Source organism: Mobula hypostoma, chromosome 20, assembly GCF_963921235.1.
Source record: "Mobula hypostoma chromosome 20, sMobHyp1.1, whole genome shotgun sequence".
Classification (NCBI taxonomy): Eukaryota; Metazoa; Chordata; class Chondrichthyes; order Myliobatiformes; family Myliobatidae; genus Mobula; species Mobula hypostoma.
Window position 1 is genome coordinate 60,750,043 of NC_086116.1, and position 24,411 is coordinate 60,774,453.

General features: G+C 43.8%; 1 protein-coding gene across 7 annotated transcripts in view; it reads left to right on the plus strand.

Annotated features, from left to right (window-relative positions):
- Positions 1–24,411, plus strand: part of plxna4 (plexin A4) — an 804,472-nt gene that overhangs the window by 104,381 nt on the left and 675,680 nt on the right. The window contains exon 4 of one of the 7 annotated variants that reach the window (XM_063073051.1): positions 11,928–12,278. The exons of the other annotated variants lie outside the window; for them this stretch is intronic. Within the exon in view, the coding sequence (XP_062929121.1) occupies positions 11,928–12,086 (159 nt within the window). The 3' untranslated portion in view covers positions 12,087–12,278. Of the gene's footprint in view, positions 1–11,927; positions 12,279–24,411 lie in introns of those variants that run through there. 7 annotated transcript variants of the gene reach the window in all.

A 24,411-nucleotide genomic window follows, 5' to 3' on the forward strand; every position in this document is an offset into this window, starting at 1 on the left:
GGTAATTCGGGGCCGAGGCTGCCACTTTGACCTACACAAGGAGCGAACTGCTGTAGCTCAGATGAGTGGTGATTTTACCGAGCAGGGGAGCAGGCGAGAGGCCGGATGATTGTCACAGAGTACTACAGCATAGGAACGGGCCATTCATCCCAGACCGCCAGAGCGACCAATTTGCCCAACGGAATTGGTTCAGCTTGCCAGTGTTAGGCCCACATCCCTCTAATGCAGGGGTTCCCAACCTTTTTATGCCATCGACCCCCTACCATTGACCGAGGGGTCTGCTCTAAACCCTTCAAGAGATTGTGGTGTGAATGTCTTTGAAATGAGATAATTGATCAATCCCACCCATTGATACTCTTGGATATTTTTGAGGAATAAGTACTGGTCAGCACCAAGGCAGGTAGATCCTGCTCCGGCTTCTCTCCCAGTGGGAATTTTGATGCATATCCATGGGATAATGCTAACACATTGGTTGTGCTGGCTGGGTTTCTGTCCTGGCTATGGACCTTTAATCTTCCGACTGGAAAACAAATGCAATCCATCAAGCATAATGAGTCAGCTGTTTGAAGTCACAGGTACTCCCGTACCTAGTGTACATTCAATCAGTCCATGTATGTAAACTAACCTTATGTGTTTATATTTATTATGTGCTTTATGCTTATTGTGTTGTTTTGTTGCGTGGGATGTGGAGTAACAATCATTTTGTTCCTTACCCTTGTGCGCTGAAGAATAGCAGTAAACAATTCTGAAACTTGAAGCTGTGATGTTCGGTGAAGATTATTTTAGCTCTGTTCACTTTCTGGATTGCATGGCAGACCCGTCAGAGTTAGATGTGCACACTGTGGAGCGTGGTTGGCCCACTTGGCCGCAGCCTGGGTGATAACTCCCAGCTGGAGCAGCCGGTGACATGGCTGATTGCCCAGTGTTGCAGGTGGTAACGGCAGAAACCAACCCGCTCTGTCAAGTGTGGCTCAGGTGACGAGCTGGCAGGGTCCACGTTAATTGAGTCATCTCCCTAATGAGTGCATGGTGTGACCGAGGCTCCACACTGCTCCTCTGTCATTCCTCCTCGGGGCTGAGAGGATGCGTAGTGTTCTAGGGCCTCCTCAATCCAAGCTTGTTTAATGCTGTGGTCAGTCGGGGTAACAAAGAGTGGAATAACACTTGATGTGACCTGGGAACGATGACAACTGTTGCCAGAGGAGGCCCCCCTCTGTCCAGTATCACAATGAGCTGTCTGCTCAACAGGGACAAGGTGGGGGGGCGGGGGGAAGCAGAAATCTGGAGCCTCGAGCTATTTGGTTGTCTGAAAGTGATTCTGAGACGGTGCTGGGGCGACAAGCTGAAAACTGGAACAGACAAACACGTTGCGAACGAGTGTTTAATCATCATGCTGGCTGGAACCAAATCTGATTTTAAGCCATCCAGCTCCTCTGGTGAATAAGAGTGGCCAGTTAGAGAGGTGGTTTTGTGGGCTGAGGAGATGTCATAATCATTTGGGTACATCTTAGCACAATTCAAAATCAGCCACTATTGTTACTGGCTGAATCAGTGATTCACAGTCACATATTTCTCTTTGATGGAAAGTTGCATCTGAAATTGTATCTTCTACCACTCCTTTATATTCCCAGAAACATTGTTGTCTGTCTGTCCAGGTACCATATCCGATGCGGACTTTGGTGACCATGGTTTTCCATATAGATCTATCCTTCGTTTTTTAACATTGTTACTGAGCAATAAAGGACCTTAGTAGTATCAAGGATCCCACCCATCCATCCAGCATCCTGCTTCACCTTCTACCGTCAGGCAGGAGACTCTGATGCAGAAAAACAAGAACGGTCAGGATGGGAAACAGTTTCTTCCCTCAGACCATTAGGCTTCTGAATTCCCTGCCATATCATATTTGAGGTGTCACTGGTTAATCTGTTCCGTACCTTCCAATATTTAATGTTAATTGCACTTCAGTTTGTTATTTATGTGTGATTCATCTGTAGATTTTATCCTTACCTTCGTAAGTTATTGCGTTTTATGTGTACTACTGTGCTTTACACCCTGGTTTGGAGAAATGTCTTGTTTCTATACGCATTATTTGGTTATTTACGTTATATACTGTACATGTATATAGTCAAATAACAATAATTTTGACTTGATATTGGATGGTGAATCTGTGGAATTCATTGTCACAAACGGCTGTGGTGGCCAAGTCACTGAGTAGATTTAAAGCGGAGGTTGACGGGTTCTTAATTAGTCAGGGTGTCGAAGGTTACGGGGAGAAGGCAGGAGAATGAGGTTGAGAGGGACAATAAATTAGCCGTGATCAAATGTAGGAGCAAAGTCGAAGGGCAGAATGGCCTAATTTTGCTCCTGTCTTATGGTCTAATATTGCAAGATGAACTGTAAAACGGAAAGAATCATAAACAATCTTGGGGGGGGGGGAGGAGAGAGAGAGAGAGAGAAAGAGAACGAACACGAGAACACGAACATTTTAGGACAGAGCCATCTAGTGCACAGCTTAACAATTGTGTCTGCATCTGTGTCTGTGTCTGACCCTTGAGGTGGTCTCTGTCTGAGTCTGTCATTGTGATGTGAAGCCTTGCCACATCCTGTGATAAATGACTGGCTAACAAGAGCCCTTTTGGATTAGGTATGTTCATTTAGAATACAGGTTTAAAAACGTGGGCTTGTTGGCTTGGGAGCAGGTGGTCCTGGATGAAAATTAAGTCATCTAAAGTGATATTTTCCCCTTTATTAAATTCAGCAAATGACTCTCTCCAACCCATGCACCAATTTGTCACTATGTGTTATGTAATGAAATGTGACAAGTATTCTGTGCAGAGCAAGATTCCATAAGCAAGAATAACTGATCGCTCTTGATTTCTTTGCAAAGCAAATTGCTATGGGCACGAGGAGTTTCCTTGGTGAACGAGGAATTTTGTTTTGCCTCTCCTCAAAAGCACGACACCTCAGGTGATGTGACACTCCACTCTGGCACTAGGTGGGAATTTTGTGTAGGATTCCTGGAATATTGCTCTGATCATGCTTGTATCTGAGCTAAACTAGAAACAAATGTCTTTTACAGCCTTTGGACAGTTGTTATTTTTCCAGTAATTTGTTGATGTTGGTAAAAATAATGGCATCCACCCAGAAATGTGACTTTCTATGAATTTTGCAGTGGTCTCAAATGGTTACCATGGATACCTCAAAATAAGGTAGATGTAGTTTCCATCTTCAGACACTTTAATCAACCACATTGGCTCTGTGTCTGGCAGTAGGTTTGAAGTGTGAATCATTTGAATTTATCCCCAGGTTGATGATGGGAAGCCTGCAATCTTAGAAGCCCCGGTAAAAGTAAAATGTCATCTTTTCGCTTGCATAGAAATGAAAAATGGAGAAGGAGAACTGAGCAGGATAACGATGATTTGTAAGTTCTTCCCATCTCCAGCCTCCTCTTCCCAAAGCACTGTTCAAAATGATGTATAAACAGAACACTGGGGCAGTAGGTGTGAGTGGTGTGACAAGGATGTGAGATTTATGGGTGTTATTACTATGGCTAGTTGTAGTGATTGTGGCTGCACTCCTTTCCGAACTGAACTAGTCCATGTCCTCTCTACCGCCACAATGAGGCCACACTCGGGCTGGAGGAGCAACACCTTATATTCCATCTGGGTAGCCTCCAACCTGATGGTAAGAACATTGATTTCTTGAACTTCTAGTAATTGTACCGCCCCTTCACTATTCCTCATTCCTATTTCCCTCTCTCACCTTATCTCCGTATCTGCCCATCACCTTCTCTGGTGCTCCTCCTCGTTCCTCCCAAGGTCTTCTACCCTCTCCTGACAGATTCCCCCTTCTCCAGCCCTGTATCTCTTTCACCAATCAACTTCCCAGCTCTTCCCTTCACCCCTGCCCACTCCTGGTTTCACCTACCAGCTATCACCTTGTATTACTTGCTCCCGTCCCTTCACTTTTTCCTTTGACTTTTCGTCTTCCTTTCCAGTCTTGATGAAGGGTCTTGGGCCAAAACATCGACTGTTCATTCTTTTCCATAGATGCTGCCTGACCTGCTGAGCTCCTGCAACGTTTTGTGTGTGTTTTTGCACTACTTGCCTAAATTTAACTATTTAATGTACTATATATACTTGCTGTAGTTCAGGTTTTTTCCAATATTTATCATGTTTTGCATTGTACTGCTCCCACAAAGTTAACAAATGTCACGACATATGCTGGTGATAAGTCTGATTCTGATACCTGTGATTAGGCTAGGGTCAAAAGAAATGGGTTGCTGGGCAGTGTGGCTCGTTGGGCAAGAAGGGCCTGTTCCATGCTGTTGCTCTAAATAATTTTTTTTTAATTAAAATTTCTCATGTGGTTGGGTGGAAAAAATCATAAATGAAAGGTTGTATGGTGCGCTGTGGAGAGTGGGAAGAAACTGCTGTTGAGCTGACCTGAGGCGTGTTTACTTGCTGTGTGCAGCCAAGTAATTCTGAATAATCCATTTGTCTCTTCACCCAGCTCAGTCCTGTCCTCCTCTGCTGCCTTTGTGGCGTTTGCACCTGCTTCCATGTACTCATAGGAAGAAAATGCACTGGAGGTCAGCACTGAAGCCAGGACTTTAGTGCCGTGAGGTAACAGCTCTCCCAACTATGCCTCTGTGCTGCCCCACTCCTCGTTTTGCACTTCCCCTCTGGCCTTAAAGTCCATTGCTTGTTTCATAGTTTAATTTCAGAGGATGCAGGTGCCTCTGTCAGACTAGAATTTCTTTTTATTCAAGTCTAATACGCCACTACTGCTGATGAAACTGGCTGAATGTAATTACACAGAGTATTAGATTTTAGGTTACATCGTGGATTTTTAATTCATTCCAAGTTCCTCTAATCCTTGGTCAGAATGAAGTGCTGAAGTCACCTCCAATCCTCCCAGTGTGCCCACATCCCCAGCATTTCTTAGTTCCAAGAGCTTATGTGCCTGCGATTAACTGATTGAAAATCAAATACAAGCCTCACAGCATGAAATCCTGTGATCTTTGACCCACTGAAGTCCCAGCTACTGTGACTGAATTAAAACAAGCAGGTTTGAGTGTTTGCATCAAAGGTCCCCTGGTCTGTCATTAATTTGTGATTTAGCAAGAGCCCCAACTATTGCCTGTGTTTGTGTTTCCCACTGATGACAGTTTCTGACCCAGGAGCCTTTATTAGAGGTGAAGAATACCAACAGCATGTGTTTGAGCTTCTGGGATTTGTTTGTTTTGAACCATTGTAGTGTGAATGCACAAAGCTGCTTACATCTACAGCTCATCACTTTATTAAACATGGCTCAATAACAGCCTTATTCTCTTTAACCTTCAAGTAACGAATTATTTTTCTGCTCAACCCTCTTGTGAAGAAACATGGAACATTTCTGGAGGCTTTACAAGACTGGTGTTTACATTTCTAACATGGTTTCCATGCCAGTAATCTTTTTCTTTTAAACTGGATCCATGGGTTCCGAGTGCTTTGTCATAACTCTTGGATGTGTACCTGAGTCCAGTCACTGAGTTAGTTGGAGTGAGAAACAAGATGCTGGCGGAAATCAGCGGGCCAAGTAACGTCGGTGAAGGGAACTGGACAGTTGTCATTTTGGCTCAAGGCCCTTCATATGGAGAGTGCCCTTCTCTCCACTGATGCTGCCTGACCTGCTGAGTTCATCCAGGATCCTGTTTCATCAAATTCCAGCACCTCCAGACGTGTACCCTTCCTGTGTGTTTCACACGTCTGAGTGTTGCATCTGTTTTGTGTTTTGTTTGGGGAGACTCTCACTCACATGGACATCATTTATGTTTCTTTCACCCTCTCTCTATGGCTCAAGATCAGGGGTTTCCAACCTGGTGTCCCCAGACCCCTTGTTTAATAGTATTGGTGGATGGCATGAAAAAGGATGGGAACGCCGGTCTAGATTCTTCTTACCCTCGTCTAGCTTCATCCTTTGGGGATGGCACAGTAAAAGTTTCTAATAGTGAGGTGGTTACAATAATGCTATCACCCTGCCAGCAATCCGGGTTCAATTCTGCTGCTGTCTGTAAGGACATCTGTACGTTCTCCTCGTAACCACGTGGGATTTCCTCCAGGTCCTCTGGTTTCCTCTCACATTCCAAAGACATACTGGTTAGTAGGTGAATTGGTCACTTGGGTGTGGTGGGTGAATTGGTCACATGGGTGCGGTGGGTGAATTGGTCACATGGGTGCGGTGGGTGAATTGGTCACATGGGTGCGGTGGGTGAATTGGTCACTTGGGTGTGGTTAGTTGGGCTCGTTGGGCTAGAAGGGCCTGTTACTGTGCTGTATTTCTAAATAAATAAGTGAAAACAGGAGATGTATATTAGATAGGAGGTAGCGAGTGGCCTGGGGAGAGATATGAAGCATTTCGTCATTGTTGATGTGCATTGAGCCCTCTGTGTATCCTGTGCTAACATTAGCTCATGTGGCTCTCCTCTGCCTAATAATTTTGTGTTTATGGAGAAGAGTGTCAGTGCAGCTAGGTCAGACTCCATTGCTCTCTTGTTCCCCTTCCTGCTTGTTTATCAGGTTAGGCAGATCTTCTGAGCATTGGACAAACACCTGGGGACTTCCTCAGTTTCCAAATCCATTTTTAACAATCTACCAGCGATCAGGAGGAGTCTTCATCACCGATTGCATTGAGGAATACATAGGGTTACTGGAAATTCTGAGAATGCAATGTACTCTTGCCTTGCTAGTGAAAGGAAAAACAAGAGAATTTTTTTTGATTCATTCTTGCTTGCTTTTGAATCTGTTGTGAATTATATGCTGAATTGTGGAACAGTAAATACTTGTCTTCCTTTGCACAAATATGAATTTTGGGAAATTGATAGTTTTATTATTGACTTAAAATTATTTGCTGTTCTCTTCCCCTTTCTTTCTTTGCCTGTTAGTCTGTCGTCTGTTTGGATAAACATTCCATGTCTCTCAATCTGGGAATACACTGCCTTTAACCTTGACTTTGTTCCTCAGTGCTACAGGTGCAGTTTCTGTCTTGGGGGCCAGGATCTGTCTCAGAAACTCGGGTTTGAATTGGACAGGAGAAAGGACAACATTCCAAAGGTGGCCCCTCAGGCACTGATGTGTCTTGTTTATTAGCACGTTGCTGACGTGTACAATCCCTTTGTGTTCATGTGCATGTGCGATCATGCAGAGTGCCATTTCCCAGTCATCTGTTGAAGTTCTCTTTAATTGATTACCTCTGAGAGGGGGTACAGGAAGGGGAGGCGCTGAGGTGCAGCAGTTAGTGTTGCTGCCTCACACCTCCAGTGATTTGGGTTCAAACCTGACCGTGGGTGCTGTCCTGCGGCTGTGTGGGTTTCCCAGACACTCCAGATTTCTCTCACATGCCAAAGATTAGCTGATTGGTTGGTTTTAATTGACAACTACAAATTGCTCCCAGTGGCAAAGAGTGGGGGGAAAAATGAGCCATTTTTGGTTCGCAAACACGAGGAATTCTGCAGATGCTGGAAATTCAAGCAACACACATCAAAGTTGCTGGTGAACGCAGCAGGCCAGGCAGCATCTCTACGAAGAGGTACAGTCAACGTTTCGGGTCTTGGCCCGAAACGTCGACTGTACCTCTTTCTAGAGATGCTGCCTGGCCTGCTGTGTTCACCAGCAACTTTGATGTGTGTTGCCATTTTTGGTTGTCCAAGTTGGCTCTGCTGATTTTCATGTTATATGTTAATGATCTGGATGATGAAATTGATGGATTTGTGGCCAAGTTTGGCACCACAGTAGCGTAGCAGTTAGTGTGACACTATTACAGCTCTAGGCATTGGAGTTCAGAGTTCAAAACTGGCATCCTCTGTAAGGAGTCTCTGTACGTTCTCTCTGAGGAATGTATGGGTTTTCAGCATAATCCTCTGGTTTCCTCCCACAGTCCAAAGATGTACTAGATAGGTTAATTGGTCATTGTAAATGATCTGACGATTAGGTTTGGGCTAAATCGGGATGTCAGGAATTGATGGGCTGTACAGATTGAAGGGCCGGAAGGACCGATTCTGCACTGTATTTCTAAATAAATAAATTGAATTTTTAAAAAATGGTACAAAGATAAGTGGAGGGGCAGGTAGTGACAAAAACTGTTGGAGGACTTCGACAGGTTGGCAGAATGGCCAAGGAATTGGAAGATGGAATACAGAACAGGGAAATGTATAGCCTTGCACGTTGGCAAAAGGCATAGGTTATTTTCCAAGTGGGGAGTGAGTTCAGAAATCAGAGCTGGAAAGGGACCTGGGAGTCCTTGTGCAGGGTTCCCTAAATATGAACTTGCAGGTTGAGTCAGTAGTAAGGAAAACAGACACAACCTTTCTGTGGACAGGATCAGGAGCTACAGAGAGGACAGGCTGAGGACCTGAGTTAAACCCAGAGTATTGACCGATACTCCAGTGTAGTGCGGAGGGAGCGCAGTACCGATACTCCAGTGCAGTGCGGAGGGAGCGCAGTACCGACACTCCAGTGCAGTGCGGAGGGAGCGCAGTACCGGCACTCCAGTGCAGTGCGGCGGGAGCGCAGTACGGACACTCCAGTGCAGTGCGGAGGGAGCGCAGTACCGACACTCCAGTGCAGTGCGGAGGGAGCGCAGTACCGACACTCCAGTGCAGTGCGGAGGGAGCACAGTACCGACACTCCAGTGCAGTGCGGAGGGAGCGCAGTACCGACACTCCAGTGCAGTGCGGAGGGAGCGCAGTACCGACACTCCAATGCAGTGCGGAGGGAGCGCAGTACCGACACTCCAGTGCAGTGCGGAGGGAGCGCAGTACCGACACTCCAGTGCAGTGCGGAGGGAGCGCAGTACCGACACTCCAGTGCAGTGCGGAGGGAGCGCAGTACCGGACAAACTGAGCAGTGTCCACAATGATTGTTAATTTTTAGGGGTGAGAGCTTGTGGGGTCTTGGTAATGGAACTGGGATTGATCCATGCCTGGCAGAAAGGTATTTCCAGCAGGCTGAACCCTGGTCTGTTGGCTGATTGTGGAAAGTCTAGCTGTTGAAGCAGAAGCTGATTCAAGATTGCTTCGTGTCATTTCCAGTAGACAAGTGTAAAGGAGAGCAGGATAATTGTTACTCAGGATCTGAAGCAGCACAAAAATACACAATAAGATAAAGAGCACAACAATAATTAGAAAGTAATAAGTATAAATACATAAATGCAGAGATAATTTCATAAGGTGATGCTAGGCACAGGAGTGTCTGCACATAAAGTGACTCTGACAGGAAGTGATAAAGCGCTGGTGGTGGGGTGGATTAGTGGGTGGAGAGGTTGATCAGACTTGCTGCTTGGGGAAAGTAACTGTTTTTGATTCTGGTGGTCCTGGTATGGATCTACAGTACGTAGCCTCCTCTCTGATTAGGGTGTGGCAAACAGTCTGTGATCAGGGTAGGTGGGATCCTTCATGATGTTACTGGCCCTTTCTGCATCTATATTTATCATTAACCTTCCTGGGCACTGTTGAAAGGATTGATGAATGTGGAAAGTCTAAGTGTTATAACGATATTGGAAGCTTCACCTTTATATGTAAATGATTACCATCACTTCTGCAACAATCAATTCCATTGTGTGTGGCCTGTGCTATCCAGTTCACGTAAAACTGACTATTGCAGCAATTTTCTGTCCCTCAGCTGTGATCAATCACACATTCAAGCAGAAGTATCCCTTTCCTCACTGCCTGCTTGTCGCTTTTGGTTCAATTTCATCAGTTCACCAGCTCTTCATTCATCCATTTGATTGTGCTGTTAAAATCATAATTAAAGATATTCCTGTGCTGAATGGGAAATTTTAAGCACCATCACTTGTAGTGGCCTTGAAACCATGATTTGTTTGCCGTTATAACAACAAAAGCCTGGGTCTATTCAAGAACTAATTCCCTAATCCTATCAGAGTCCTCAACAGGGCAGAATAAAGGTGTTTTCCTTTGGATTGTTCTCCTTTTCTCAGTCTGAAGGTTAGTTTTCCTGGCACTGACTTTCTGCTGTTATTGATCCTTTTAAGCCTGTATCCCCTGCCTGTTACAGCGAACTAAACACAGACCAGATCTCATTGGCAGAGCTCAGTGGGCCAAGTAGCATCTATAGGAGGGGAAGGAGCTGTCGATGTTTTGGGTCAAATCCTTCAAAGTTCGTAGCAAATTAATTATCGAAGTACATATATGTTACTATATACTACCCTAAGATTCATTTTCTTGCAGGTACTTAGAGGGGAAAAGAAATACAACAGAATCTCATGACAAACTATCTATGAGAGTGGAAGGATTTTAGAAAAGCTTGGTGGTATCTTTGTGGAATGCTTGCTAGAGGAAATGATTGAGACAGGTTTGTTGTTGTTGTTGTTCAGTCGTTTAATCGAGTCTGGCTCTTCGTGACCTCATAGACCATAGGTCCATAGGGTTTCCATGGCAGGATACGGAAGTAGATTGCCAGGCCTTTCTTCCTCACAGATACCAGCTGCTGCCCAAGTTGGGACCCGGCTGGGTTTGAACTCAGCACCATCTGCCTTGAAGTCCAGTGCTGATGCCACTATACCACCGGCTCGCCTTTGAAGCAGGTACGATTACCGTTTTTAAAAGAAAGCTGGACAGGTACTTGGATTGGAAAGGTTTAGGAGGTTATGGGGCTCTAGCAAATGGGACTAACTTGAATGGGGCATCAAGGTTGGGCTGGATCAGTTGGACCAAAGGGCTGGTTTTGGTACCTATAGAGTTTTTCAAGGAACTTACCCGGAAAGTTGATAAAGGAAAGATAGTGGATGTTATCTATAAGGACCTTAGCAAGGCAGTTGACAAGATCCCATATGGGAGGTTGGTCAAGAAGGTTTAGTCGCTTGGCATTCAAGATGAGGTAGTAAATCGGATTAGAGTTTGTGGGAGAAGCCAGAGAGTGGTAGTAGATGGTCGCCTCTCTGACTAGAGGCCTGTGACTAGTAGAGTGCCACAGGGATCCGTGTTAGTTCCATTGTTTGTCATCTATATCAATGATCTGGATGATAATGTGGTTCACTGGATCAGTAAATTTGCAGATGAGACCAAGATTGAGGGTGTAGTGGACTGCAAAGAAAGCTGTTGCAGCTTGTAGTGGGATTTAGGCCAGCTGGAAAAATGGCAGATGGAATTTAATGCAGACAAGTGTGAGGTGTTGCACTTTGGGAGGACCAGCCAGGGTAGGTCTTGCACAGTGAGTAGTAGGGTGCTGAGGAGAGTGGAAGAACAAGGGGATCTGGGAATACAGATCCATAATTCATTGAAAGTGGTGTCACAGGTAGGTAGAATTGTAAAGTGAGCTTTTGGCAACATTGGCTTTCATAAGTCAAAGTATTGAGTACAGAAGTTGAAATGTTATGTTGAAGCTGTATAAGGTATTCACCTAATTTGGGGTGTTGTGTGTGGTTTTGATCACCTACCTACAAGAAAGATGTAAACAAGGTTGAAGGAGTACAGATAAAGATTACAAGAATGTTGTTACAACTGGAGGGCCTGAATTATTAGGGAAGATTGAATAGGTTAAGACTTTATTTCTTGGAATGTAGGATAGTTGACAGAGGTTTATGAGGGGTATAGATAAGTTATAGCAAGCAGGCCTTTTCCACTGAGGTTGGGTGTGACTACAACTAGAGCCCATGGGTTAAGGGTGAAAGATGAAAAGTTTAAGTTGAACATGAGAGTCATGAGAATGTGGAATGAACTGCCATCACAAATGGTGAATGCGAGCTTGATTTCAACATTTTAAGAGAAGTTTGGATAGATACATGGATGGTAGGGGTGTGGAGGGCTATGGTCCCAGTGCAGGTCGATGGGAGTAGGCAGTTTAAATGGTTCAGCATGGACTAGATGGACTGATGGGCCTGTTTCTATGCTTTAGTTTTCTATCTCCATAACTCTCTCTCTCCTTAAACAGACAGAAACTGACAAACACCCAGTCTACAAAAGAGGATTCAACCCAGGCTCTGTGAAACAGTCGATTGACTACTTGTGCCATTGTCCCATCAGAATTATCCAAGTTGTGAGCAGCTACACTCGATTGGAGATATTCAAGGTTGGCCTTCTTTTCCTATGACCGGAGAGAGTAAATAGAAGATTACGTTGCTGTGGTTGTATCAGGAGAAACTGCTTAAGCCTGCAGGAGGCTTGGTAACGAAAAGAACCTGGAGTGAAGGTCTTTGTCAAAGGATCCAGTTGAATCTCTGAGGAGAATTTTCCAAGCCAGGCAGCAAGTGTGCAGAGACCAATCGAGCAAAACAACTGAGGAACTTGAACCATTTGATTTAATGCGAGGGGGCATAATTGTAAGATGATTGGAAGAATTTATAGTGTGTGGGGGTGTCAGAGGTGAGTTCTTTAAGCAGAGAATGGTGGGTGCATGGAACACCCTGGCTGGGGTTGTGCTAGAGGCATTAGGAGCATTTAAAAACTCTTAGATAGGCACACGAATGATACAAAATGGAGGTTTATGTCAGAGGGAAGGGCTAAATTAATTTTAGGATAGTTTAAAAAGTTTGCACAACATTGTGGGTTGAAGGGCCTGTACTATGCACTAATGTTTTGTATTTTATGTAATGGTTCAGATTTGGTCTGTGCTGAACTGCTATCTCAGCCAAGGAATGGGTCCTGATACTGGCTTCTTCTCTCTTTGATCAGGCCAGATTCAGAACTATCTAGATAGTGATGGTTACACCGTGTGGTGTCACAGTGGGTGTCACGCAGCGTGAGTACAGTGCAGGGAGATTTGGATTTTGCCCTGCCTTGGGTATTGAGTGAGGTATCAGAGATATCCTCTGCTTATGTGGCATCACCAATCAGCCTTCACACACTTCACTTACCCCTTAAGACTGGGGTCTCTCAGAGAATATAGGTGCATGGTGGAGAGTATATTGACTGGATGCATCACTGCCTGGTATGAAATCAATACCCTTGTATGGAAAAGCCTACAAAAAGTAGTAGATATGGCCCTGTCGATCATGGGTAGAGCCCTCCCTCCCACTGAGAGCATCTGCAGGGAGTGCTGTCGCAGGAAAGCAGCATCTGTCATCAGGGACTCCTGTCACCCAGGCCATGCTCTTTTCTCACTGCTGCCACAAGAAGGAGGCACAGGAGCCTCAGGACCCACACCATTAGGTTCAGGAACAGTTATTACCCCTCAACCATCAGACTCCTGAACCTGTGGAGATAACAACCTCATTGAACTTCACTTGCCCATCACTGAACTGGACTCACTTTCAAAGTCTCTTTGTCTCATGTTTTCAATATTTATTGTTTATTTATTTTTATCATTATTATCATTATTTATTTTTTCTCATTTTGTATTTGAATGTTTTGTTTTTTTTTTGTGGTCCAATATTTCTCAGAGATAAAATGGGAAATAGCATATGCGATTATTTTAATTACAATTCCTTTAATCTTGAAATTACAGGTATACCTCATGTTTTCATTAGCCAATTATAAATTGGTATCTATGGAAATTATTGAAAATATGCCAATACAGAGTAAGATGAACACAATGGTGTTCTTCACTGTATTGGATCGCAGGTTTTCTGCTTTTGAAATTATGAACAGAACTTTAAACATCAGATTTTTGTTAAATTACATAATTGTTGGTGACAGATGGTGGATGGGAATTCATTAAAGTTCACGTCAGCGGCATAATCTGGGACTGCTGTCATATCTCAGCCAGTCTGTGTATGAGTGACAGTTTCCTTTCTCAAGGAAATAAGTGAACCTCTGTTTTACCACAATCCAGCACTTTTATTTTTAACTTGTTTTCCTGGCTCCAGATTTACTCGGCTCAGTTTTAGAACTTGACATGTTGGGATTTGAACTCCTGACCTCGGAACAGTCTGGGCCACTGGCTGCCAGGGTTCCACAGCCCAGTGCCCCATTCTTCTCCCAGGTGTTGAAGGCTGAACAGGTGCATGGGCCCACAAGGGCCCATTTGGTAACAGTGCTTAAGTCAGGAGCAGGATTACTTAACCATGAGCATCACACACTCTCACCGTATTGCCCCCCCCCCCACACAAACACACTCACTCATTCACTCTCACTCACGCTCTCACACAATGCTAGAGGAACTCAGCAAGTCAGGTAACATCAATAGAGAGAAATAATCCTTACTAAGGATTTCAGATTTAGTACGTGTGTGTTGCTGCCTGTTACACCGCCGGTGTTTAGGGCAGCAGTGAAGGTGCTCCATCTCTGGCGGTGTTCAGGGCTTCTTTCATCATGTCAGAAGCTTCCTCTTGATTTTCACTACTGTGGGTCATGCAAATCCAGGGTGAAGTCAGGAATACTGTTGTACTCAGATGTAGAAAGATTCTTCATTGTGGTTTCCATAACAATTTAGTTTAACCAGTCAGGGTTGTTAGCCCTGAGCTGAACCCCCAAACCTGGAAGACTGTTGGACCACTACCCTTTGACCTGTTTGACATGGGTGACTCTACCAAGACCTAACTCCAGCCAACATTGCTCTCTGGGTCACTGAGGCACGCAAGCCTCCAAATCCAATGACAGGGTTGTGGTCGTCTTGGAGGTCTGAGCCCAGTATATATTTGCTGCCTGACTTGCTGAATTCCTCTAGCATTTAATCAGTATTGTTGAACCATAGGTTCAGTGATTAAATCTAGACAGGGTTTGTACAAAATATAGTTTCAATCCAATTCTTACTGCCAGTGAGCTAAAAAGCTCTCCATAATTTAGGGCTAAGATGGACAGTGATTGAGATTACCACTTCTCAGCAATAAACACTTAAAAAGCCCTTAATGGAAGAAGGGCTTGAAAATATTTGAAGGTCAAGAAATATGCTGTTGGTTGAATGAAGAACTAGTTGCCTTGAGGATTCTGATGAGATGGACACACAGAATTGATGCTAATCAAAAAAAAAACATTCTTTTCAACTTGATGACCTCTTCTTGACAGTGCAATATTTCAGAACAGTTCAATAGCTTGAGATTTCTCAACCCGGAGGCATGAAATTGCTTGCATTTAAGATTTTATGTTCAGCATAGGGCAGCAGGCCATTTGGTCCCAGTGACATTTATCCTTGTCACAAGTTACTTTCCACTCTCGTATTGAACAGAGTCAGTAGAAACAACTTATCCTTTTTTCTTTGTGAGTTGATGCAGGGTGTCCATGATTGCATCTATACCGTTCACTCAGCAACCCTGTAGGTAGTGGAAGCTACACTCTCACCTCTCTTTGGATAAAGAAGTTTCTCCAGAATTCCTATTATATTTATTGATCAGTGTCATATTTCTGGCTCTCCCCAAGTGGAAACATCTCACTGTTCTGAGTGACTGCAGATTTTAGGATCTGGACCGGAAACTTCAAAGTAAATTTATTATCAAAGTACATATATGTCATTAGATTTGTTTTCTTGCAGGCATTCACAGTAGATCCAAGAAGTGCAGCAGAATCAATGAAAGACCACACCCAACTGGATGGACAAACAACCAATGTGTGAAATACAACCAACTGTGCAAATACACAAAAGAAAAAATTATAATAAATCAATAAATAAACAATTAATATATTGAGAACATTGAGATGAAGAGTCCTTCAATGTGAGTCCATAGAGGTGGTGGGAACAGTTCAGTGATGGGGCAAGGGAAGTTCTCCTCTGGTTCAAGAAGGTCAGCAGGTAGGCCAGCATCTGTGGAGAGAAATAGACGATTGACATTTGATTTTGGATCTGGATACAGATGCAGTCTTGACCCAAAATGCCAACTGCCCATTTCACTTCACCATTGCTGCCTGGCCCATTGGCTATATACTCCACTATGTTTTTCAATACTTACTCTTTCATATTCTTTTCTAACCCTGGAGCCTCCACCTGCTGCCATGATCCTGCCTCAAGAGAAATGAGCTCCAAACCCATTCAATCTTCCTACAAAATTTTCACCTCTGTCAGTTAAAACTTGTCAAAACCCTTTGAGTTTGGTCACACAAACAAAATGTTGGAAGAACTCAGCAAGTCAGGCAGCAGCTATGGAAAGGAATAAAGAGCTGATGCTTTGATATGAGACCCCTCATCAGCTCTTCTTTCTCCTTTATTTTCAGTTCTGATGAAGGGTCTTGGCCTGAAGAGCTGAAACGTTTACTCTTTATTCTTTTCCATAGGTGCTACCTGACCTGAGTTCATCAGCGCTTTGTATGTGCTACTTTGCATTTCCATCACCTGCAGAATCTCTTGTGCTTTTTGTCTTGGTTACACTTTACTGAATTTATGAGGATCGTTTCTTTGTTTAAAAGCTGCAGATGTTTAGGTGCCTTGTTGAACCTTTCCCTGGACATTGTAATAGCAGGAAGCTCAGAGCCCACAGCTGACATGGTTGTGAGTGTGAGTTACGGAACTGTTTCGGTTATGAGAGGCCAGTATAAATATATATTTTTGTCTGTGTTTTGACAGCTCCCTAATTCCTTCCATTTGTGAGTTACAGTTATTAATTGCTTTTCCACTGTGCTAATGTGGCATGGCAAATTGAGTGTGGATTCAGCAGGGCGGTGGGGCAATACTGATTACTCCAGTCATGCCAAGGCAGAGAGGGCGGAAGTGAGGATTCTCAGCAGTGTGCTTCAGGAGAGTGCTTTTGCTTTGCTAGCAGCGAATCTAATGCAAAATTCTTTCCTTCCAAAGAGTTGAAATGCTGCAGGGATAAGGTCGAGAAACTTTTGAAACCTGAAGAACAGAGAAGGTGGCCTGAAGGATAGATGGACTGTTGCCCCCACAATAACCTCATTATGATCTTGCATCTTGTTCCTTACTTGTACTGCACTTTCTCTGTAGCTGTTACACTGTGTTCAGCATTGTTGTTATTTTTTAACCTTGTTCTACCTCAGTGCACTGTGTAATGATTTCATGTATGAACAGTATGCAAGACAATCTTTTCACTGTATCTTGGTACACGTGACAATAATAAACCAATTCCAATGTAGAGGACATTAATCATGTGGAAAATTAAAGTCAACCTTATCAAATGTAAACATCTTGCACATTCCATGAATTCCTTCACCACATTGTTGATGCCATGACTTTCCGGATTCTCTCTACTCCTCTATCTTCCCCCACTCCCTTAAAGTTATTGACCTGGCTGTTGGTCGGCTCTTCATATCTCGGAATATACCTGTGCTCTTTATTGATCATGTTCTCAGTATTATTTATTTAATATTCCTTTCTTTTTTTTTTGATTTGCACAGTTTGTGTTCCTTGTCAGTCTTTGTGTGTAGTTTTTCACTGATTCTATTGTATTTCACTATTCTACTGGGAATGCCTGCAAGAAAATAAATATTAGTGTATTAATTGGTGACATAAACATACTTTGGTAATAGTTATTTTGAACTTTGAACTCCTTTTGTGTCGTGTTTATCACACGGACATTACTGTAGAATGGCTTTCTGTGTTAAAGGGCAGCCGTGTGAATGCAGTTTGTGGTGGTTTGAGATGATGAAGGGAAAGAGGATATGGATGAATGCTTTCTGGGGATTGTGGGCGTTAGGGTGCGGTCATGTAGAATGTACACTCAGTGGCCACTTTATTAGGTACAGGAGTGGAAGTCGGCGTGGTCTTCTGCTGCTGAAGCCCATCCACCTCAAGGTTCAACATTCAGAGATGCTCCTCTGTACACCACTGTTGTAATGCGTGGTTATCTGAGTTACTGTCCCCTTCCTGTCAGCTTGAACATGTCTGGCCATTCTCCTCTGACTTTTCTCATTAAAAAGGTGTATTTCAGATCTGCCATTGACTGGATAATTTTTTGTTTTTCACACCATTCTCTGTAAACTCTAGAGACTGTTGTGTGTTAAAATCCCAGGGGATCAACAATTTCTCAGATACTACAAACTACTCTGATTAATGCCAACAGTCATTCCATGGTCCAGGTCACTTAGATTACATTTCTTCCCCATTCTGGTGTTTGGTCTGAACAGCAACTGAACCTCTTAACTATGTCTGCATGCTTTTATGCATTGAATGCTAATTGGAAATTTCAATTAACCAGTAGGTGTACCTAATAAGGTGGCCAGGAGTTGTATATGATCATAGTCAGTGACTCAGACCAGTCTGTGCTGTGAATTGCATTCAGTGTCTGACCTGGTAATCATCAATTAGGCTGGTGGATCAAGTCTAGGTGAGTAAAAGGTGTATAGTGTAAACAGTGGACTTTTGGGAACTGATCTCCTGTGTATGTGGCAACTAAATATAAATGACCTGTCAGACTTATGATGGTGTTCATGTGGCATCACGTGTGGTGCATTGAGTCTGTGTTCTCCAGCTCCTCCTCAGAAGGAGAAAACCCACTGGGTTTCTAGTTTCGTTTTAAAAAAAAGACTCCATTTGGTTGATGAAACCCAACCTTGACTCACACTCAGACACTTTATCAGTAGATAATTTGTTGTTTTAATATTCTGTGTTGCTGTGATCCTGCCTATCCACTAAATTGAGGTCTACACTTTGTGATGAGAAGCCTAGGTGAGGATAGAAAGGACACAAGTGCTGGAGTATTGAAACAATTTCAAAACTGAGACAGGAACAGGGTTCTCGACTAAGTGCTAGACGAGAACCAGATGAGACTATATGAGAATCCAAATAAGACAGAAAACCTGAGTTCAGGTACTGTTTAAATATTCAAATCTTGCCGCCAGAACATAGCTGCCAATTAGCAGAGTGGGCCAGAATCTTTAAGGGGACTGCACCAGCTATCCGTATCCAGCGATTTAGAGTGTCTAAACTTAGGTTAACTTTCAAGACCTGACTGGAATGTTGATTGGGAAGGGAATGAACCCTGACTGGTGATTGCCTGTGCTGTAAAGCATTACGCTAACCACTACACTACTGCGCCGCGCAACCCAGACAATTGGCATGATGGTGAAGGGGGAATTTGAGAGAAAGAGGGGTGCGTTGAGTTGAAGACAGAGGAAAGGTGCATTATTAATGGAGTTAAAGAATTGTTACCTTGGAATGAATAATAAATTTAGAATTCATCCATTCGGTTTAACCCTTCCCAATATATTTACACTTCATTTTGCCGGATTGGGGATCAGCATAATTTTACTTATCTCTTATATGGTTGCTTACCTCTACTATTCCCCCCTTAAAGGCTTCTATGTTACCACAACTCTCTGTGTAAAAATAAAAGATTTTCCACTGAACTTGGTGTTGACTTCATCCTTTGATGGCCTTTCATATTGCTTTCCCACAAAAGGAGTCATTTTGCTAGCAATTATTCATAAAAGCCTTTCATAATTTGAAGGACTCTGTTAAGGTTAGGTTAGATTAGATTAGATTCAACTTTATTGTTATTGTGCTGAGTACAGATACAAAGCCAATGAAACGCATTTAGTGTCTGACCAGAAATGCAAAGAATAGTGTTATTTACAAAATAACTGCGAATAAAAAAAGTGCTACAGCACACAAATATAAAAGTACTGAGACAGTACAATATGGATGCAATACTGCTTAGCGCTGTGATGTGAGGTTCAGCAGGGTCACAGCCTCAGGGAAGAAGCTCTTCCTGTGCCTGCTGGTGTGGGAGCGGAGGCTCTTGTAGCACCTACCGGATGGGAGGAGAGTAAGAAGTCCATGGTTAGGGTGAGATGCATCCTTGATAATACTTTTCGCCCTGCCCAGGCAGCGTTTATGGTAGATGTTCTCAATGGTGGGTAATTGGGTGCCGATAATCCGCTGGGCAGTTTTCACCACACGCTGGAGTGCTTTATGGTCCAATACTGGACAGTTGCCATACCACACTGAGATGCAGTTGGTGAGTATGCTCTCAATGGTACAGCGGTAAAAATCCGTCAGTATCCTGGGACAGAGGTGAGCTTTCTTCATGCTCCGCAGGAAATAAAGGTGCTGTTGCGCCTTTTTGATCAGGATGGAGGAGTTCAGGGACCAGGTGAGATCCTCGGAAATGTGGACACCAAGGAATTTGAAGCTTGATACACGCTCCACTACAGTTCTGTCGATCTAGATGGGGACGTGATTGTGACTCCTGGCATGCCTGAAGTCCACAATGATCTCCTTGGTCTTTTGAGTATAAAGGACCAGGTTGTTGTCGGCACACCACACAGCCAGGTGCTGGACCTTATCCCCGAAGGCCGTCTCGTCATCCCCTCTGATCAAACCAACCACTGTGGTGTCGTCTGCGAACTTGATTATGGCGTTACAACCATGTACAGGAACGCAGTGATAGGTGAAAAGGGAGTACAGAAGAGGGCTCAGCACACAGCCTTGAGGCACGCCGGTGTTCAGGGTGAGAGTGGAGGAGGAGAGGTTGTCTAACTTAACTGATTGGGGTCTGTTAGTCAGAAAGTCCAAGGTCCAATTGCAGAGTGATATGCTGATACCAAGCTGGCAAAGTTTGGCAATCAGCTTGGAGGGGATCACAGTATTGAATGCTGAACTAAAGTCAATGAATAGCATTCTGATATCATGGTTAACACAGATTGTGAGCAATAGGGCCTGTTCTGTGTGAGATCACCCCTTAGTCTTCCTTACAGTAGAAAAATTTGGCCTATTTTGATTTATTTTGGGATGAATATGGTGTTAATTTCTGATTCTAAAGAAGATTGTTCCCATGTCTCTGCACCTTTCTATGGTAGTGTGATACTGTTACAGCTCAGGACGTTCCAGGGATCAGAGTTCGGTTCTGCTGCTTTCTGTAAGGGGTTTGTATGTTTTCCCCGTTAACCGTGTGGGTTTTCTTCGGGTGTTTCAGTTTTCTTCCATGGTCCAAAGATGTACCAGTTAGTAGGTTAATTGGTCATTGGAAATTGTCCTGTGATTAGGCTAGGGTTGGATAGCTGGGTTGCTGGGCTGTGTGGCTTGTTGGGCCGGAAGGGCCTGCTCCACACTGTATCTCTAAATAAAAATAAACAAATTTACTGACCAGAATTATATGCAATTTTCATCATAATATTCTCTTCCTCAATATCTGCCAAGCTGTGCTTTTCTTAAAGCCATGTTGGCATGCTTCACTTATTCTTGTGACGTATTGCAACCACTGGCTCTGTTTCAGCAGAGTCTTTGTGTATTTTTTCTGCAAATTCATTGTGAACTTTATCCTGTCCGTCCCTCGATAGTATTCCCTACCTCACATTCTCATCTTTATGAGCCTGTGGCATATTCCACTAGTTATCTTTGATAATCCTAATTGATAATTAGTCTTCGCCTTTCTAATCGTCTTTTGACTTCCCTTGACCTCCCTTGTCAAGATTTCCACTACTGACTGTACACTTAGTGTAAGGATACATCCTTAATAGTCTCTTGCCTTCACGGCGTTTCACTGGAATTCACGCTCTGTGTAGAATATCCAGAATACTGACTAATTTCCTGTCTTTTACATTGTGCACCAATTTTGAAGACCACTTTGGTTTTTTCCAAATTCCATTCATAGTTCCTGAAAATTGTTGATTTTGAATCTAAAGTATGCTATTTACTTACTGCTTGTTACGCTGCTGGTCTTTACAGCAGCAACGAAGGTCCTCCATCTCTGCTGTTCAGGGCTTCCTTCATCACGTCAGCAGCTTCCTCTCAGTTTTCACTACTGTTAGGCATGCAAGTCCTGGGTGGAGTCTCAGGAATACCATCACACTCAGATATAGAAGGAATATTCTTTCTTGTTTCTGTAACAATTTTGTTTTACCAGTCAGGGTTGTTGGCCCTGAGCTGAACCCCCGAACTTGGGGGACTGGTGGACCACTCTTAGTCTGGCCTCTGCCCTTTGACCTGTTTGGCATGGGTGACTTGACCAAGAGCCGAAGCACAAGGCCGTGACTCCAGTCAACATCTCTCTGGGTCATTGAGGCATGCAAGCCTCCAAACCCTACGACAAGGTTCTGGTCCTCTTGGAGGAAAGTTTGCTGTAGTTGTGATTTTGCAGTTATTGTCCTAGTGTTTGAAGGTAAGGTCATTATTGCCTGGATGAGTTACACAGACACAAAGATTTTCGCAGACACAGCAGGGCACATGCACACATACGCAGACACAGACAGACTCAGACACGTGCTCTAACGTACGCTTTTCACTTCACTTAGTTAACATCTACCCTGGGAGCTCAGTTTCCCGTTGTGGATGAATCTGGAATGTGGATACAGAAAAAGATAGAGATGTATACAGGAAATAATGAAGTTGCCCACTTTAAACGGATGAAGCAAAATGTTATCTCAGATGATTGTGAACCTTCCTTATAAAGGATGGTGGAAATAGAGTCTTTGATTCTTTTTAAGGTGAAGTTTGATGGATTTGGTATGCATCAGATGAGGGTACGTTGAATGGACAACAATGAGGAGTTGAGGATAAAAACAAATTAGCCAGGGTCTTATTGAACGGCAGAGCATTCTCAAAGGGTCATGTGGCCTAACCCCAACCCCAATTCATACTTGCATTTCCCCGTTACTGGGAAGCACAGTGAATTCTGCCGAGCGGGGACTGGCTTAGACAGGAATCTGTACACAGCAGAAATTCCAAACCCTCGCCCTATTTACTGTGTCTGATTTTTCTGGCACTTATTTCCAGACTCTGAAAGTGGTACAGTACCATAAACTATTAGAGTGTCAGTGACCGTGGTTCAGTGCCCGCCGTGGCCTGTAAGGAGTTTGTACGTTTCCCCGTGACTGTGTGGGTTTCCTTTGGGTGCTCGGGTTTCCTCCCACATTCCAAAGAGGTTCTGTTTAATAGGTTAAATGATCACATGGGTGTAATTGGGCAGTGTGGGCTCACTGGGCTGGAAGGGCCTCTCACCATGCTGCATCTCTAAAAATAAAATCAATGCTGAAATAACCAATTTTATAATAATTTCTCCAGTTTATTAGTGGATTTCATTCACCATCTCTTTTCTCTATCGGGTGATCGGCAGAACACCATGCTCACCTCTTTTTCATCTTCTGACTCTCCTCACACAGATTCTATTTCTGGCTTAGTAGTAATGCTATCACCTGCTCCTCTTAATATCTGTGGATATTTCTATCAAGCACAGCTACTCTAGCTTTTCTCTCTCGCTGTCCTGAACACATTCAACTCAGCAGTGTTTAATTCCCAGTCCTGATATCTCTGCAGCCATGTCTCAGTAATCCCCATTATGTCTGGTTCCTTGCAGCGGATTTTGTATTTAAAGATTATGTATTTAAAGCCTGGAGCTGTCCTTGAACAAAGAACAATTTGACTTGGATTCCAGAGCTCCTGCAAGGGGGCAAACCTCACACCAGGAAGAAAGGGGGCAGGAGACCCGGTGTAATAGCCTTTTCACACTCCTCCTTGGGAAGGTTCGAAATATATACCTTTGTTTCGGGGACTCTCTCAGTTTTCGTTGCCACCAGAGTTTAAATTCCCCAATGGTTTTGTGATTCTGCCGAACAAAAAGGGAAAGGACTGCACCCTGAGGAATTAAGGATTGGCAATAAACAAACTTTTGCAGCTGATTTGAATTATTTTTAAAAATCCATTCTCCATACAGTGGCAAATTAGATTTAGATCAGTGAAGCAAAAAGCAAACAGAGTGGGTTTATGTAAAGTGTTAATTAGAAATGGTCGCTGCTAATTACATTGGCACTGCCTTCCCCTTCGTGACTAAAGCTTGTGCTAAAACAGGCCTGATTGTTTCCCCATTCTATACACACGTAATGTCTGGCAAAAGGGACAACAGTATGAAAATATATGAAATGTTCAGATTGCTTTAGGCCATTGATAATAAAGTTTACTTTGAACCATTTTTTAACAAAATATGGATAAAGTCTACCACCTTGAGATTCTTCTGCTTAACAGGACACCACAAGAACAAGGAATGCGGAAGAGTCCAGTTTAAAAAAAAGACCAACACCCAGAGAATAAAAAACAAATCAAATCCAAACATGCAAGCAGTAAAGCAAGCGTCAGCATTCAGAACGAAATTGAGTCCATAAATCCGTAGGCCAGAGCAGCCGGAATGGGCCCATAGTCTGTCTCAGTCCATCACCACGAAGGGAAAACACCATGAAGCTTGTAGTCACCGCGCCCGCAGCGGCTGGGGCACAACACAGCCTTCGTGCCGAGGAGAGCAAAGTAAAATGTGGCAGAGCAGGACTGGCCCCAACCCCTTGCCACTGGCCCCAACCCCTTGCCACTGGCCCCAACACCTTGCCACTGGCCCCAACCCCTTGCCACTGGTCCCAACCCCTTGCCACTGGTCTCACCTTGCCACTGGTCCCAACACCTTGCCTTTTTAGTCTATGTGGCCTGGCGTTTAAACTGTCCAAGCACTGACTCGTCGGTCGGATTTGGACCCAAGCTCAGGCCCCGCTGCATCGATATGCTCTGGGCCGCTTCTGGCCCAGAAACTTTGCTTAGGATGAGTTTACAATAGAGTATAATAAAATTAGAGCCATGCTAGTCAAGATTCAAGATTGTTTATTTCTATTCT